This window comes from Heteronotia binoei, chromosome 1, assembly GCF_032191835.1.
Source record: "Heteronotia binoei isolate CCM8104 ecotype False Entrance Well chromosome 1, APGP_CSIRO_Hbin_v1, whole genome shotgun sequence".
NCBI classification, from domain to species: Eukaryota; Metazoa; Chordata; class Lepidosauria; order Squamata; family Gekkonidae; genus Heteronotia; species Heteronotia binoei.
Genome location: NC_083223.1, coordinates 201,764,283 through 201,780,835, shown reverse-complemented (window position 1 = coordinate 201,780,835; position 16,553 = coordinate 201,764,283). Strand labels below are relative to the sequence as shown.

The 16,553-nt window shown below is 39.6% G+C and overlaps 1 protein-coding gene across 3 annotated transcripts in view; it reads right to left on the bottom strand.

The window, feature by feature from the left end:
* GPATCH2 (G-patch domain containing 2) overlaps nt 1–16,553 on the bottom strand; it is a 233,328-nt gene that overhangs the window by 198,803 nt on the left and 17,972 nt on the right. For all 3 annotated transcript variants that reach the window (XR_009555796.1, XM_060246651.1, XM_060246661.1), the window contains exon 5: nt 15,244–15,323. Coding sequence is in view for 2 of the 3 variants with exons in the window: in XM_060246651.1 (XP_060102634.1) it covers nt 15,244–15,323 (80 nt within the window). In the remaining variant the exon portion in view is untranslated. The remainder of the gene's footprint in view (nt 1–15,243; nt 15,324–16,553) is intronic.

The following is a 16,553-nucleotide window of genomic DNA, read 5'->3' as shown; positions in this document are numbered from 1 at the left end:
ATTGACACTATTTTTAGATGAACAGATAAGACCTGTAATTAATGTCTGCTCTTTAGTGAAGAAAACAGATGTTTTCTTCACTGCATAATTAGTAAAATTAATGAATTCTAATGCTGCCATGCAAATGATTTCTTTACCTCTGATATCAATCATTTCAACACCCAAGATATTTTCAGCTAAACAGATTCACCAATATGCCAAAACTTCAACTTGATCTACTGAATTTATTATGTATATTTTTTTCCTTCCCAGTTTGTCTTCAAAGTGTTTTCTAAATTCTCCCTAGTATGTCAATATTCTGACATCTATAATGTAAACAAAACATGATTAGGTATTATGACACTTGTATAATGGGTAGCAATTACACACAACATCAATTACTGAATCTACAAGTCTTATTGAAATTATCTTAGATGGTGGTTGGATTTATATATGCAATACAGGAAGAGCCAGTATAATTCTGAAATGCTAAAAATGGATTGCAACAATTCAGACTACAGGTGAGGGAATCACATTTTGAATGTTTACCTCTGCAAGTAGAAATCTTTTTTGTGGAGCCCCTTCTAGCCCAATCTTGTCAGCTGTGGAAGCTAAACAGGGTCAGTCCTTATTAGTACTTGAATGGAAGACCACCAAGGAAGTCCAGAGTTGTTATGCAGAGGCAGGAAATGGCAAACGCCCTCTGCTCACTTCTTCTGTTGAAAACCATACAGGGTTGCCATGGCTGCAATTTGATGGCACATTCCACCCACCCCCCACCACCACTCACCTCAGTCTGAAATACTTTACCATCTCAGCACTCTGCCTCATTCTCCAGCATGAGTAGATCATACCTTGTTGTATGACTAACAGTCCAATTCTAAAAATGTTTTCCTGGGAGAAAGCCCCACTTACTGAGTAGTGCCTGGGAGTAAGCCTCACATGCCTGAGTAGTATTTGAAGTAGTTGTGCTGTCCTCAGCAGAGTTACACCCTTCTAAGTCCCCTTACATCAGTGGATTTAGGATATAACTCTGCTTAGGAAGGCACCCTACGTCACTGTCCTCAGAATCCAGCACTTACCAACACGTGGAGGTCCAACAATATGTACATAAGCTCCCTCACTAACAAGCAGTTTCCTATTCAATGCAGTGGAAAGAGCAGATTTTCATATAGATTCCTTTGTGTATTGCAATTAGCCCTCTGCACTGAATATAACGGGGATTCTAGCACATGCTGAGGTGCTGTGAGTAACCAGAAAACCAGATATCTCCCTTGTATAATGAAAACAATGTAAATATCTCCAACACATAATACACAAAATCTAGAGTAGGAGATACCACACTAGAAGCTTTTTTCACCAGGGCCACCATCTGAACTTGAGAACTTAGTTTTTAATTTTTCTACTAGAAGATTATCCCCTACAGAACACGGAGCATTGTCTTATGGATTACGTTTCATACCCACACCTATGTATGATGGGTTCCAGACATTTGTAGATTTGTTCAAATTTATGAAATTATTAAAGCTTAAAGTATTTTTGGGTGATAATGAATCTAATGATATTGATGTATTATGTCCTAAGTCCACATTTTTACCACCGGTCCAACATCCAGCCATACAGACATCTAAGAAAGTTGCTCTTAGAGACCTCTGTGATCTGGAAAATAAAAGGCTTAGAAAAAGGTTTAATATGACAAAAGAAAAACAAGCAGTCATTTGTGAGCTACCTAATGACCCCTCCATAGTAATAAAAAAAGCAGATAAAGGAGGTGGAATAGTTATACTTACTATGGAAGATTATGAAAGGGAAAATCTTAGGCAGTTGAGCAATGAAGAATATTATCAAAAACTATCTTATGATCCTACCCCCCATGTTCAGAACATTTTGAAAGTCATGTTATGTGAGGGGGTTAGTCTAAGATACATTATTGAACAATAATATCAGTTCCTCTATAATTCTTATCAAAGGGTACATTTGTTCTATTCAGTGCCAAAGATTCATAAACCTATAAGACCCCCACCTGGCCACCCTATAATACCAGGCTATGGATCTTTACTTGAGCCATGAGCAAGGTATCTAAATCATACACTAAAACCCTTTGTGGAACAATTACCATCCTATATAAGAGACACAAAAGATCTGATAGACAAATTGGAAGGGGTTCCTTTTCAAGCACATTCTGTTTTGCTAACACTTGATGTTGCAGCATTGTACTCTAACATACCCCATGCAGAAATTAGGCTAACATTACAGTATTTTTTTGAACAGAGGTCAGTTCTTGAGCCTCCTACCCATTTTTTATTGGACATGGTTGATCTAGACTTGGAACACAACTTTTTTAGATATGGTGAACAGTTCTATGTACAGCATAAAGGCATTGCTATGGGTATTGCTTGTGTCCCAAACATGGCCAATCTATTTATGGGGGAGTTTGAGAATAAGAGGTTATTGCACTCCTCTAAAAATCAATTCTAAAAATATTACCATGTATCACTGTTTTATAGATGACCTTTATTCATTATTAATGACATCACAGTTGTAGAGAGGTTCATCAAGTGCATTAATGGCTTACATGATAGTATACAATTTGAGGGCCATTACAACCAGCAGAATTTACCTTATTTAGACACAGTAATCTACAGATCTTCCAGCAAGACACAGTAATCTTCCACATCTTCCTATCGAAAGGATAGGGAGGGAAGGGTTGGGGGTGGGGTGGCTCTGTATGTCAGAGAGGGTATACAGTCCAGTAAGACTGAGGTAAAAAAATTAGATTCCCTTCTAGAAATGCTTTGGGTCGAAATAGAGGGCCCAAAAGGAAATTTAACTATGGGAGTTTGTTATCGCCCACCAAATCAAAAGATAGAGGATGATTATAATATGATGGAAGGTTTAAAGATAGCGGCTAAACATAAAAACTGTGTCGTAATAGGTGATTTTAATTACTCGCAGATTGATTGGGTCAATATGTGTACAAGTCAAGAGAAAGAGATGGAGTTTCTAGATGCTCTCAATGACTGTGCTATGGAACAGAAGCTAACAGAAGCTATCAGGGGTGGAGCGATCCTGGATTTGGTCCTAAGTAATGCCCAAGACTTGGTGAGAGATGTAAAAGTGATTGCACAGCTTGGGAGCAGTGACCATAATGTTATTGATTTCACCATTTGTATAAATAGGGAGTTGCCCCAAAAGACCAGCACAACCACGTTTAACTTTAAAAGGGGTAAATTCTCTGAGATGAGGAGGCATGTGAAGAGGAAACTGAAAGAAAAGGTAAATACAGTCAAAACCCTTGGGGAAGCTTGGAGGCTATTTAAAACTACAATCCTAGAAGTTCAGATTATATATATATATACCACAAGTTAGGAAAGGCACAAACAGGTATAAGAAAAGGCCTGCATGGTTAACAAACAAAGTAATGGAAGCTGTAAAAGGTAAGAAGGACTCCTTTAAGCGGTGGAAAGCTAGTCCAAGTGAGATTAATAAAAGGGAACAGAGGCTGTGACAAATCAAATGCAAGACTGTGATCAGGCAGGCAAAAAGGGACTATGAGGAGCATATTGCAAAAAACATAAAGATCAACAATAAAAATTTCTTCAAATATATTAGAAGCAGGAAACCAGCCAGGGAGGCAGTGGGGCCCTTGGATGACCAAGAGGTAAAAGGATTACTGAAGGAGGATAGGGAAATGGCTGAGAAGCTGAATGCATTTTTTGCCTCTGTCTTCACTGTGGAAGATGAGAAGTGTTTGCCTGCTCCAGAACCACTTATTTTGGAAGGGGTGTTGAAAGACCTGAGTCAGACTGAGGTGACAAGAAAGGAGGTCCTACAACTGATAGACGAATTAAAAACTAATAAGTCACCAGGTCTGGATGGCATACATCCAAGAGTTCTGAAAGAACTCAAAGTTGAACTTGTGGATCTCCTGACAAAAATATGTAATCTTTCATTGAAATATGCCTCCGTTCCTGAGGACTGGAAGGTAGCAAATGTCACTCCCATCTTTAAAAAGGGTTCCAGAGGAGATCTGGGAAATTACAGGCCAGTCAGTCTGACTTCAATACCGGGAAAGTTGGTAGAAACCATTATCAAGGACAGAATGAGGAGGCACATGGATGAACACGAGTTATTGAGGAAGACTCAGCATTGGTTCTGTAAGGGAAGATCTTGCCTCACTAACCTGTTACAGTTCTTTGAGGGGGTGAACAAACAAGTGGACAAAGGGGACCCAACAGATGTTTACCTTGACTTCAAGAAAGCTTTTGATAACGTTCCTCATCAAAGGCTCCTTAGTAAGCTCAAGAGTCATGGAGTAAAAGGACAGGTCCTCTTGTGGATAAAAAACTGGCTATGTAATAGGAAGCAGAGAGTGAGTAAAAATGAGCAGTCTTTGCAGTGGAGGACGGTAAGTAGTGGGGTGCCGCAGGGCTTAGTACTGGGTCCCATGCTCTTTAACGTGTTCATAAATGATTTGGAGTTGAGAGTAAGCAGTGAAGTGGCCAGGTTTGCAGATGACACTAAATTGTTCAGGATGGTGAGAACCAGAGAGGATTGTGAGGCACTCCAAAGGGAACTGTTGAGGCTGGGTGAGTGGGTGTCAACATGGCAGATGAGGTTCAATGTGGCCAAGTGCAAAGTAATGCACATTGGGGCCAAGAATCCCAGCTACAAATACAAGTTGATGGGGTGTGAACTGGCAGAGACTGACCAAGAGAGAGATCTTGGGGTTGTGGTAGATACTCACTGAAAATGTCAAGACAGTGTGCGTTTGCAATAAAAAAGGCCAACGCCATGCTGGGAATTATTAGGAGGGGAATTGAAAACAAATCAGCCAGTATCATAATGCCCCTGTATAAATCGATGGTGCGGTCTCATTTGGAATACTGTGTACAATTTTGGTCACTTCACCTAAAAAAGGATATTACAGCATTGGAAAAAGTCCAGAAAAGGACAACTAGAATGATTAAAGGGTTGGAACACTTTCCCTATGAAGAAAGGTTAAAACGCTTGGGGTTCTTTAGCTTGGAGAAACGTCGACTGCGGGGTGACATGATAGAGGTTTACAAGATTATGCATGGGATGGAAGAAGTAGAGAAAGAAGTACTTTTCTCCCTTTCTCACAATACAAGAACTCATGGGCATTTGATGAAATTGCTGAGCAGTCGGGTTAAAATGGATAAAAGGAAGTACTTCTTCACCCAAAGGGTGATTAACATGTGGAATTCACTGCCACAGGAGGTGGTGGCGGCTACAAGCATAGCCAGCTTCAAGAGGGGGTTAGATAAAAATATGGAGCAGAGGTCCATCAGTGGCTATTTTATATATATATATATATATATATATATATATATATATATATATATATATATATATATATATATATATATATAAAAAATTTTTGGCCACTGTGTGACACAGTGTGTGTTGGACTGGATGGACCATTGGACTGATCCAACATGGCTTCTCTTATGTTCTTAATACAGTATCTTTTACAGTATGTTCTTAATACAGTATCTTTTGCCTTATACAGAAAACCCAGAGATGCCAACACTTATTTACACTTTGACACATTTCACCCATTACACTTGATCGAGAATATTCCCTATGGCCAATATCTTAGATTAAAACGCAATCCCAGCAGTGCTATAGAATATGAACAGGAAGCAAGACAAATTGACTAGGCAGCTATTTGAGAGGGGTTACTCAGGTGAAACTTTGCATAAATCTAGAATTAGAGCAGCACAACAGGACAGAAAGAGCCTCTTAGCACAGAAGTCATCTAGGCCCAGAAAGGGTTTGGTTTGGACCATCCAGTTCACCCATTTGGCTCCAGCCCTTTCTAATATAATCCATCGTCACTGGCACATCCTTCATGATATTCCAGCTTGTCAACAACAATTTACAGTAGCATATAGACACAATAGGAATTTGAGAGACACATTGGTTACAAAAGACAAAGAGAAGAATCCATATTACCTAAAGGTATGTTTAAATGTTATGGCTGTGCAGCATGCAGATTTGTGTATGAGTCACCTACTATGAGTCACTTACCCAACTAATGGTAAGAAATTTTCTATACAAGGATTTTACAGCTGCCGGACAAAGAGGTCCATCTACTGCATCATATGTTCCTGTTCCTTTATATACATTGGTTGTTCAATGAGAATGTCAAGAACTAGGGTGCTGGAGCACAGATCATGTCTTAAACATTCCGTAGAGGATGCTCCACTGACAAATCATTTTGATACTATGGGGCATTCCCCTGATGATTTCGTATTTGCTGTCATTCAACAGGTTAAGCCCCGCCTATATAGTTATGCTGACACCAAAAAACTGGTCCTGCAGCAAGAAGCTAGGTTTATCCACGTTTAATGCCTTAGAACCAGGAGGTCTCAATCAGCAAAATGATTTGTCATGTTTTTTATAATTTGATATTGTCTCTTTAAAACTTGCTTCTCTGGTTGAAGCACCTGTGTTACATTGTATCTATATGAAGTGTGTGGGGACTACTTTCACTGAGAGCTACTGGCCCAGCAGGAAGTATGTACCACTGAGTCGTGAATATTACAGAGGCTGTAAGGCTTCAGAGATAAGAAATCTTAAAATAAATATTTTTGAAGCTGACAAATGGTTTAGAGAGCCTCAGAGTAAAGGCTTAAGTAAGTATGGCTTTGGCAGCACACATCTACCTCTAGCCACTGCAACGTTGTTGCATTTTTAGCTGGATAGTGATGCTTCTATCTTGATGTTTGGTTACTTTTATACTCTTAAGTTATTCATATGTGCATCTCTTGACAAAGATACTAATCAAAATGGGAAATATAATGATCGAACTTCCGTTGAGAACATACTTCACGCAGTTGGAGAATATATTTATATCACCTTTGAGTGTTGCACAAGTCTTTACATATTCCTTGGAAGCCTGGAACCAGGGCCAGCTCGTCCACGAAGCAAGCTAGGTGGTTGCCTAGGGCGCCAGGAGGGTGGGGAGCACCAAATTGGGCTCCCCACCCTCTCCTGGTGCCCCAGGCAAGCACCTGGCTTGCCTGCCTCCTCTGCCCACCGGCTGCTATCACCACCTGCAACCACTGCTGCTGCCACCTGTCCCTCCATTCCCTTCTCTTCATCTCCCCCCTGAGGCTCCATGCCTCCCCTCTCCCCACTGTGCCTCCTCTCCCTTTCTGCTGCGCCTTCTACCCCTCCTTCCCTTCCCCACCCCATGTTGATTTCAATGCCGGAACCAATTCTAGCACTATGTTCTGGCTATCTAAAACCCCCCCACTCAATGATCACTCAGTCGGCAGGTAAAACCATGCCATGGGGCCCCACTCACAGTCTGTCAGGACAAGCATCCTGAAAGGGCGGCCCCGCTGCCGCTGTCTCCTCCACTCCCCACTTCCTGAATGAGAGAGGAGTCAGCAGCAGTGAGGCCCCCCTTTCAGGACACTGGTCCTGACAGACTGTGAGCGAGGCCCCGCAGCGCGGTTTTATTGCTGAATGAGTGATCGGTGAGGGGGGGGGCTTTAGATAGCTAGAACGCGATGCTAAAGCTGGTTCCGGCACTGAAATTGACATGGGGTGGGGAAGGGAGGGAGGAGGCACAGGGGGCGCTTTGGAAGGGGCTGCAGGCAGCGAGTCTGCCTAGGGCGCCATGTGGTGCTGGGATGCCCCTGCCTGGAACTGTAATGGAACTTGATGGTTTGGTTTATGTTATTCTGGATATTGTATTTATTGGCAACAGTGTGTATGTTACAACATTTTGAATTTTTCTCATAAGTAATACTAGTGTTTTGTGTATTATTTATGTGATGGAGATATTTCCATTGTTTTCCTTATACAAGGGAGATATCTGGTGTTTTTCGGTTGTTTAGTCTCTCTCGCCATCCCCCTGTTTTTTTCAGAGATGCTGTGAGTGTCACAACCTTTACACTGTTCTGGACTACAAACTGTTGTAGGAGCATAGAGAGTCTAAAATCAGTTTTACTACTTCTTGCTTTGTCAGGCATTTATTTGAATTCTCCCTATCTGCTTTTTCAGTAAAGAATTTTTTACAGAGGAATTATCTGAATGATGAACTGGTAAGTGATTGGAAGGCTGAATATTTTCATACAGCTCAATGTTTTAAATTATCACATTACTATTTTACACATTTTTGTCTTTAACCTTTCAAACTCGAAGTTAGCTATCTTGAAAAATTAAAGGCAAGGAAAAATGATACCAGAAGATGGAAATGAAGATGCTTCAGTGTGTGTGAAATGTCCAGCTGTGATACTATTGTGGTCCCCTTTTATAACATATGACAAAAACCTCATTGCACAAGTACACATGCAATAGGACATTCCTTTTCACCTTGTTCATTTGTTATATTCTTTCATTTTTTTTACAGAATCAAGATTAGCAATTTTTTAAAAAATCCCCAATAATCTGTTTGGTCCCTTTTCAACAAGTTACAATAAAAAGTATCTTAATCACCTTATGATCAAAATGCATTGTATTGCATCAAAGTTCAAGTTCAAGGGTATTAAAATGTGTAAAGGACACAAAGAGTAAAGTGGTTGGGTTATAGATTTTAACTCTTAACTAGAAAATTGACTTAAAATAGATTTTCTAATTTACAATGAATCAAAAGAAAAAAACATTAGACCATGGCAAAAGTGGCATGAATGTATCAAGCAGCAAATGAATAAACATTTGAGAAGATTTATTATTAGAAATTGCAATAAATTTTCAAAAGATGAATTGATTTTAGTTAAAAGGTATAACTGACAATTTATTGGGCGGGAAGATGCATTATTTTCCAATTGTTATCCACCTACAGTAAAACTGATTTGTGTCCTATTGTATTTTATGGAAAAGGAGAGACCAACTTTCAGTGATTTAGATTAAATGTATTAATCATAACCAGACACTGTGAACTATATATCTACTATTAAAGAAGATTTTTGACATTTAATTCTGTAGCAATATTTTGACTCTGTACCTCTCTTCCTAAATCTAATTCCTGCTACAGTTGGCAGATTTCTTCCTCTAAATTTTATGAGACTTAAAGTAGCATTTTAACCACCCATGCGGTAAATAATGCAGGATTAGAAATATTTAGTGTTTTGTTTCCCTTTGAAGAGTACAAATCCATCATACTCAAAAGGGTTTTCTCTTTAAAAAAAGTTACACAGTTTTAGCAATAGCCAATACTGGATATAGCAAAATCTATATGAAAGAAAGCACAGGTCAAATATAGTTTCTAAACTGTACTATTCTGACAACTGTGAAATTAAAGTCTCAGACAACATTAATAATTCAGAAATAAAAGCTTTCATAATAGAGATTCTTATTAAAGCACTGTACATGTTTAAAAACCAAAGGCAGACAAAATTAGCAAGTGTTGTAAAAATTCACATCCCTGAGCCAGCAAGAGCTATCTGTGCACAAAAGTTGTTTTCTCTATGTGTGCACAAAACACAGTGGATGCACTCTGTATCTGCAAAAGGGTTAAATGGAATAACCCCTCCCCCCCCAATCTCCAGTTCTTTGGGTACCTGTACGGGTATCTTGCCGCACATGGTTGGCACACAATCAATACAGACAGTATTTCTGATTATTTGGGGGACTATCTAGCTTTTGATCCCAGCAAACTACCAGTCAAAACTGTCTTCTACTTAGCAGATAAATGTGTAGATCTTTGTGTAAAGCAAGCTGTCTACCTGCAAAGATTTCTGTTTCTGTGATCTCCTAAAGAAGAGTCAAAAGAGTTTATATGTTATACCTACCTCCCCCATCCCCATACATACTAACACCCTGGCCTGGCTCATACATTTCAACTTTCTTTGATGGAATGAGATTTTTAATGAGGCTCAGAAAAGCAGTTTTACATAAAGGTCTTTTTTTCTTGAGCTGTGCTTATGAACACTGGCCTGTATGGAAATATTGGCTACAGTGGAATTTATGATTATTTCTGACTTCTGGGAAGACTTCTGCTTGCCTTAGGGAATGAAATTCATCACTACATTTTTGAAATATAGATGCATAAAAGCAGGGATAGAACAGTCATTACCATTATCTCCTGTTATGATCAATTATGCTGCTATGAATTTCTGTTCTCATGAATGACACATTACTGAACTGCAAATTTTACTAGAAAACAATAATTAAAAACATACAGCTCTCTCTTGAGAGGTCAAAATACTTCATGTATAATTACTTAAGCAATCACAAGCCTGCTAGCAGGTTCAAACTTACCATTCACACAGAAGGCTGAAGCTGAGAATTAGTGATTCAAGTCGATTCATGATAGAGTGAGATCTGAAATGCGGAGTTCCCACTTCACTCATTTGCAAATCATCAGCCACTAGCTAAACCAGTTTTAAGAACATCCTTTAAATTACTGTAGTTGTAGGAAATTCAATGAACACTAATATTTTTGAAACATTACAATAGCAGACTGCTTTAATGAAGGAGATGAAAGTACACAGAACATTAATTAACATCAACAGCTGATAAGTTAATACTACTGGTGATGACAGTGTGCTGGATGTATGTTTCTCACTGGTTCATTAAACAAAAATAAAATTCTATCATTTAGAAAATTACATAGATCTGGAAAATCATTTACCCACTATCACACATGAACATTTTTCTGCTTTTTGTGATGCATTGGGTGAATACTGTAGTTCAACTGGAGAATTCACCCAGCTTTCAGTGAATAAAGAGCTCTTTTGTATTTTACAGCTTTTGAATGTTTGAAGCACTATAAAACAGATTCAGAAAAGAAATGTACCTAGAACAACGGTACTCATTCTGCAGCTTGTGAAGAGCTACATTCACAATTAACATTGACCAAAAGAGCCACATGACTATTCCACACTACCCCACCAAGGAGTCACTAATATAGTTATTAATATTAAACAAATGGGGACCTGCAAAAAACATGCAGAGAGGGTGCAACTCCCCTTTGCTTCCTTCCCTCTTCTCTGACAATCTTCCCCCCTTTTCTCCCCTTCCACTTTATCTGTCAACCTACACCCATCTCTTCCCCTACCTTCTCCATCAATCTATTCTTCCCCTTTTCTCGCAATCTACCTCCCATCCCATTATTTGTCAACCTTCCTTTCTCTACATTTGGGCCCTTGTCCCTTCTCCTTAAGCTAACCCTCCTACCTACCCTCAACGCTTTTGTCCTCCATCTTTTCACCATTAATCTATGTTTCTCCATTTCTGACAACCTATCCTCCTATTTCCCCCCTTTCTCCCATTTCCCTTATCTGTCAACATACCTTCCCACCTTTCCCCCATCAGTCTACCCAATCCTTGCTGCTTTTCCCCCTTCCCCTCCCTTAGCACTCCACTCACTCCCACACCACACTGGAGAACAGTGCTTATGCATTCAGGAAAGATTATCTCTTCAGGAAAGCAAGAAACCAAAGCAGTGATCTAGTTAAGATGTCTTAAGGTCAGAACTAAAGTAGAGCTTTTGACTTTAAGATGTCTTAGCGTTAAAGTTGCAAGCAGCAAGTGACTTAGTCCAATATCAATTATGTTAGCAGAAGGGCAGTTAGCATCAGAGAGAAAAGAGAACACCTTTCATACAAATATCACTTCCAAAAACCAAAGTCTGGCCAAAGAGTAGGACTAAGATGGAGCTGGTACAAACCCAATGGCTACTGGCCAGAGACAAGCCCAGGAAAATATTTTGGAAGGTGAACCAGAACGGATGACTTGCTAACAACTCTCCCCCCCCCCCCCCGGCACTAAAGAGATCCAAAACTGACAACAATGGGTCTCCTAAGGAAACATTAAAGGTAAAAGGTAGTCCCTGTGCAAACATCAGTCATTTCCGACTCTGGGGTGACGTTGCATAAGAACGTTTTCACAGCAGACTTTTTACAGGGTGGTTTGCCATTGCCTTCCCCAGTCATCTACACTTTTCCCTCAGCAAGCTGAGTACTCATTTTACCTACCTCGGAAGGATGGAAGGCTGAGTCAACCTTGAGCCAGCTACCTGAACCCAGCTTCCACCAGGATTGAATTTAGGTCATAAGCAGAGCTTGGACATCCAATCATGCTTTCCCTTGCCCATTCTACCCCCATTAGCAACAGTTAACAACAATTCATACAACTGGATAGTCTCTCCCAACCTGTACTCAAGAGTCAACAAGGAACATTAAAACCTTTAGTTCGCATTGAATAATTTCATCAAGGTTTCACCCAAATCTTTGGTACTGTTTTGGGGGCAGGCACATCACCCTGCTCCCGGGCAGCATTTTGCCCCATATCTGGAATGCACAGCCAGCAGTCTCTCTGTGTGTGCATATGTGTTCTCAGAACTAAACACTGCACCCCCATTTGTGTGGGGGCCCTCTCCCTTTCTCTATGAAATACTGGCCATTTTCTCACTGCCTTCCGAGGACCTCAACCTCCAAAACTGGTAAATGCTGCCTTGTCCAATCACTTTCCCCAACTCCTCCCTTTTATCTTCCTCTTCGTTAGTTTATGTGTTTCCTGTGTGCTTTGTGTGTGTTTTATTATTATTTTTCAGTAAAACATCTTTCTGACTAAACATCAGCCTGGTTTGAGAGTTCTCCAAGGGAATATCCTGGTATACATTGATAGAGATCCCTAGTTAATCCCACTTGTTTGTCTCCAATTATGCCCCAAAAATTCCCCCTATTTAAATAGGAGACAGCCAATCTGGGTAACAATTATCCTGTACCTAAAGCATATTTGACAGATATCTGTCTAACCCTCTTTTGAAAAATCTTCAAAGGAAGGCTTCTAGGCAAATATTTCCAATATGAACTACTTTTACTTATGTTCTTCCTTATATATTAAGTAAATTGACCTCTTCATAGTTTAAAAATACTATTTACTCCCTTAGCTGATATAACAAACAACAGCTGAGGCATCCACCGATTTTAGCTTGTGCAGTTGGGCTTTTCTCTTCTTTTTGGCTTCAGCTCCTTGACTTTCTAGAAAACCATGAGACTCTGAAAAAACCTGCAATATGGTTGACAGCCTGCAGAATTGTTGGGGGGGGGGGAGGGCAACTAGCAGTAACTTTGTAACATAGCAGGAACACCTTCCAGTTGTGCAGTGTACTGAATCTCTGCCTCTGAGTCATTACCTTAAAAAAAAAAACCTCAAAAGCTGTGTGCTTTACTCCCCACATTTTATAATATTAGAAATCTAAGGAAAGAAAGGTAGATATTTAGGAATTCCTGTCATCTTTGGTCATCTCATGAATTCATGAGATATTGAACAATCATGAACAAAGATTGATTCTTCTTTTGAAGACTCCATTGGAGGCCCTGTCTCCTGTGGGTAAATTTGTGAAGAGGCAACTCGATCTAATATCTTTGCTACTATAAATGATCTGTCATAAAGTCCAATTCTACCACAGATCATAATAATTATCTGGATATGTTCTATAAATGTCATCATTTCCTACAGCTGACATGCTTTCGATAGTTGCTGATACCGCTGAGATGGATACTATTGGGCAGCCTAAAGTAAACATGGGCATCTCAAGTTGTTCAGAACTGCATGATCATGCATGTGTATGTGCATCTCCTGAGATGATATCTCATCAGAATGTCTGCTATTTATCCCCTTTCTTCCCTTCACAAGTATCAAAAACTCATCTGTGTTAAAAGTAAAAGAATTAGGTCATCATTCTAATTCTGTTCAATGAGTTACATTTGCTTGAGAGATTAATCTTTCTAAAAGCCCTTTTGCTTTCCATGTAACAATCTAACAGCAGTAATTACTTCTTGTTCTGCATTATAAGATGTCACAGGTATTCCTTTTGTCACTGGATTCCAGCACTTCAAGGATTATCGTTAAAATGTACTCAATGATAGCAAATAAACGTATGTGCTCTGTCTTCACAGGCCAAATTTCCAAGGCAAATGTACTCGCATGACTGTGAAAGAACAAGTGTATTGCCTGGTAGCACGTATAGCAGAAGACTGTGCATCATAACCAACACAGAACTGTACAATGCAGACAGATCTCTTAATCATTTCTATAAAACTGTGTACTAGCAGCAACCTACACACTGATAAATACCAGACAAACTCAGTGCGCCTGGGGAGGGAGAGTGAGTGCACTATTTGAATTGTTCTCTTCTACCAGCATAAAGTCAAGGTAAAGAAAACGACCCAATTACATATTTTCCCTACAAAAGCTACAGAAAAAATAATAAAAAGGACATCACTCTCTCAAAGATATAAGTCCACAAAATGAATCAGTAAATTTTTCTGAACAGTACCTAGTACATTCTGCAAGGTTTTGACTACTCAAATATATCCAGCTTTCTGGAAATTATTTAACATTCCAAAACATTTCTGTTCAAGGCACTTTATTATAACATCCACTATGCACTCTGTAGAAGACAGGGCTTAGTCTGAGAGACACTGTACCAGAAAACAACTCTCATTATATGTATACACAGATACAGTATATCTCCATCAATTGAAACTTAATCACCTTTTTACAATTTAGAGGGAGATAGCAGTTTTTAGCGTGGTTAAGCCATGTATCATCAATACCATGAAGTTAAACTATCAGTTGTAATAGCTTCTATAAAATACCAGGCTGAGATTGCAATAAGCCTGGAAAATGGGCTACAAATCCCAGATATGCTCAAGCAAGCAGTGAACCAAAAATAAAAATAGGGAGATCTGAAACCAGCAACTAGACACCATTTGTCTGATTCATGACCACTAATGGTAAAGTTCACAGGTCAAGGTTTTAAGGCAGATTATTTGGTTAACTACTGTTATTCCCAAGTAAAAAAAAAAATTCCGTAGGTATACAAAATGGGTTCCACAGATTCTATAAAATACTTTTTACATCTATTACATAATATATTAACAGTGGTTCTAATAGAGGGCAGATTGTCTTGTATCTATATCTATTCATAGAATCACTGATGTGGGCAAAGGACAAACTGCATAATTATATTTTCCTTTACTACAACACCAAAAATAATTTGGGGGTTAAAGATAGCAGGAAGCATTTCTATAATTAAAAGTACATTGCTTTAATACATACAGCTTTGCTATACTACACTTAATATTGTTAATTTGGCCTTCAAGAAGACCATTCATGTTGGGTGCAATGAAAAAATACAACTCTGAAAGGAAAACTAAGTATCATCACCTTCATTTGCACCTTGAAAGAAAATTATTTCCAATTATGCATGAAGAATAATTATTTTAAATACTTATCATTTAATGTGGAAATACAAGATGAGAGCCAGCCTACCATTGCTGTTGAAATTCCTGTAGCTTTTTTGATGCTTCTTGCTGGCATTCCATGAAGATGGCTAAACCTTGTCTGGAAATCTACAAAACATCATTTCAAATTACAGGTCTGCTTAAACACAACCAACCAGTAATCCTAACTGAGTTGCAGCTGGGCCTACAGCATGGACAAAGCAAGGGAAATGAAGAACAAAACCAACACACCAGACCAGCTTAAAACAGACCACACCGCTTTACTGCTTAGTTTCCAGCAACTTCTCTAATGCTCTGGCAGAGACTCTCTGATATAAATGAAATCTATTTGCAGACAGCAGACTCCCTAACATTCTGGCTGGGTGGTGACCCAGGTGAAGGAACGGAAAGGAAAGGTCCCGTGTGCAAGCACCAGTCGTTTCCAACTCTGGGGTGATGTTACTTTCACAATGTTTTCATGGCACACTTTATACGGGGTGGTTTGCCACTGCAGTCCCCAGTCATCTACACTTCCCCCCCAGCAACCTGGGGTATACCCAGGTGAAAGGTTACCTTAAATGTGAGTCCTTTTGCTCACTATCACCAACATGTAGTGGAAGCTGTCACATCAGCCCCTCAGGTGAAGTAGCTGTGAGGCCCTGAAGGGTCCATCCCACAGGGACATACAGGAAGCTCACCTTGCTTGCACAGAAGGGCACTGGACACTGTCTTGTATAAGGCTCCCACAAAATGAGCTATGTATGCAGACACCCTCCAATTGCAATCAACTTTTAAAGCAAGTGAGAAGCAGAAGTGGGTTGGCCATTGCCTTCCTCTGCAGAGTCTTCCTTGGTGTTCCCCCATCCAAGTACTACCCCTGCTTAGTTTCTGAGATCTGATGAGATCAGATTATAGCGTACAATTCCACATCCTGAAACAGAGTTAGAGAGGGGTTCCAACCATGTTTGCCCTGCTGATCCCAGTCATCTGACCAGATTGGCCAATAGGCAATGCCTGCAAGTGGCAATGCAGATGAGCTACAGGCATTCAATGGTGGACATGTCACATCTGGGCACCTTCCATTAGTTCTCTATCTTTAGTCTCTATGCCAGTCACAGTAATGTGTCCCTTCCAGGGCAGGAACCAACCTCAGAAATAAAAACTCTCTTCTCATTGCTGGAAATATTTTTATAATCAAATTGTTAGTCTAATTCAGCTAGCACCTCCTTATAATAAGTGCTGAAAAAGTAAAAACAGGCAGAACCAAGCCGTAGTTGTTTATCCTAGCATTTTTTTCTCAAAATGATCTGTTCTTAAAACCATTTATTAGATAGCTTCAAAAGGTAGACTTTGCTGGAA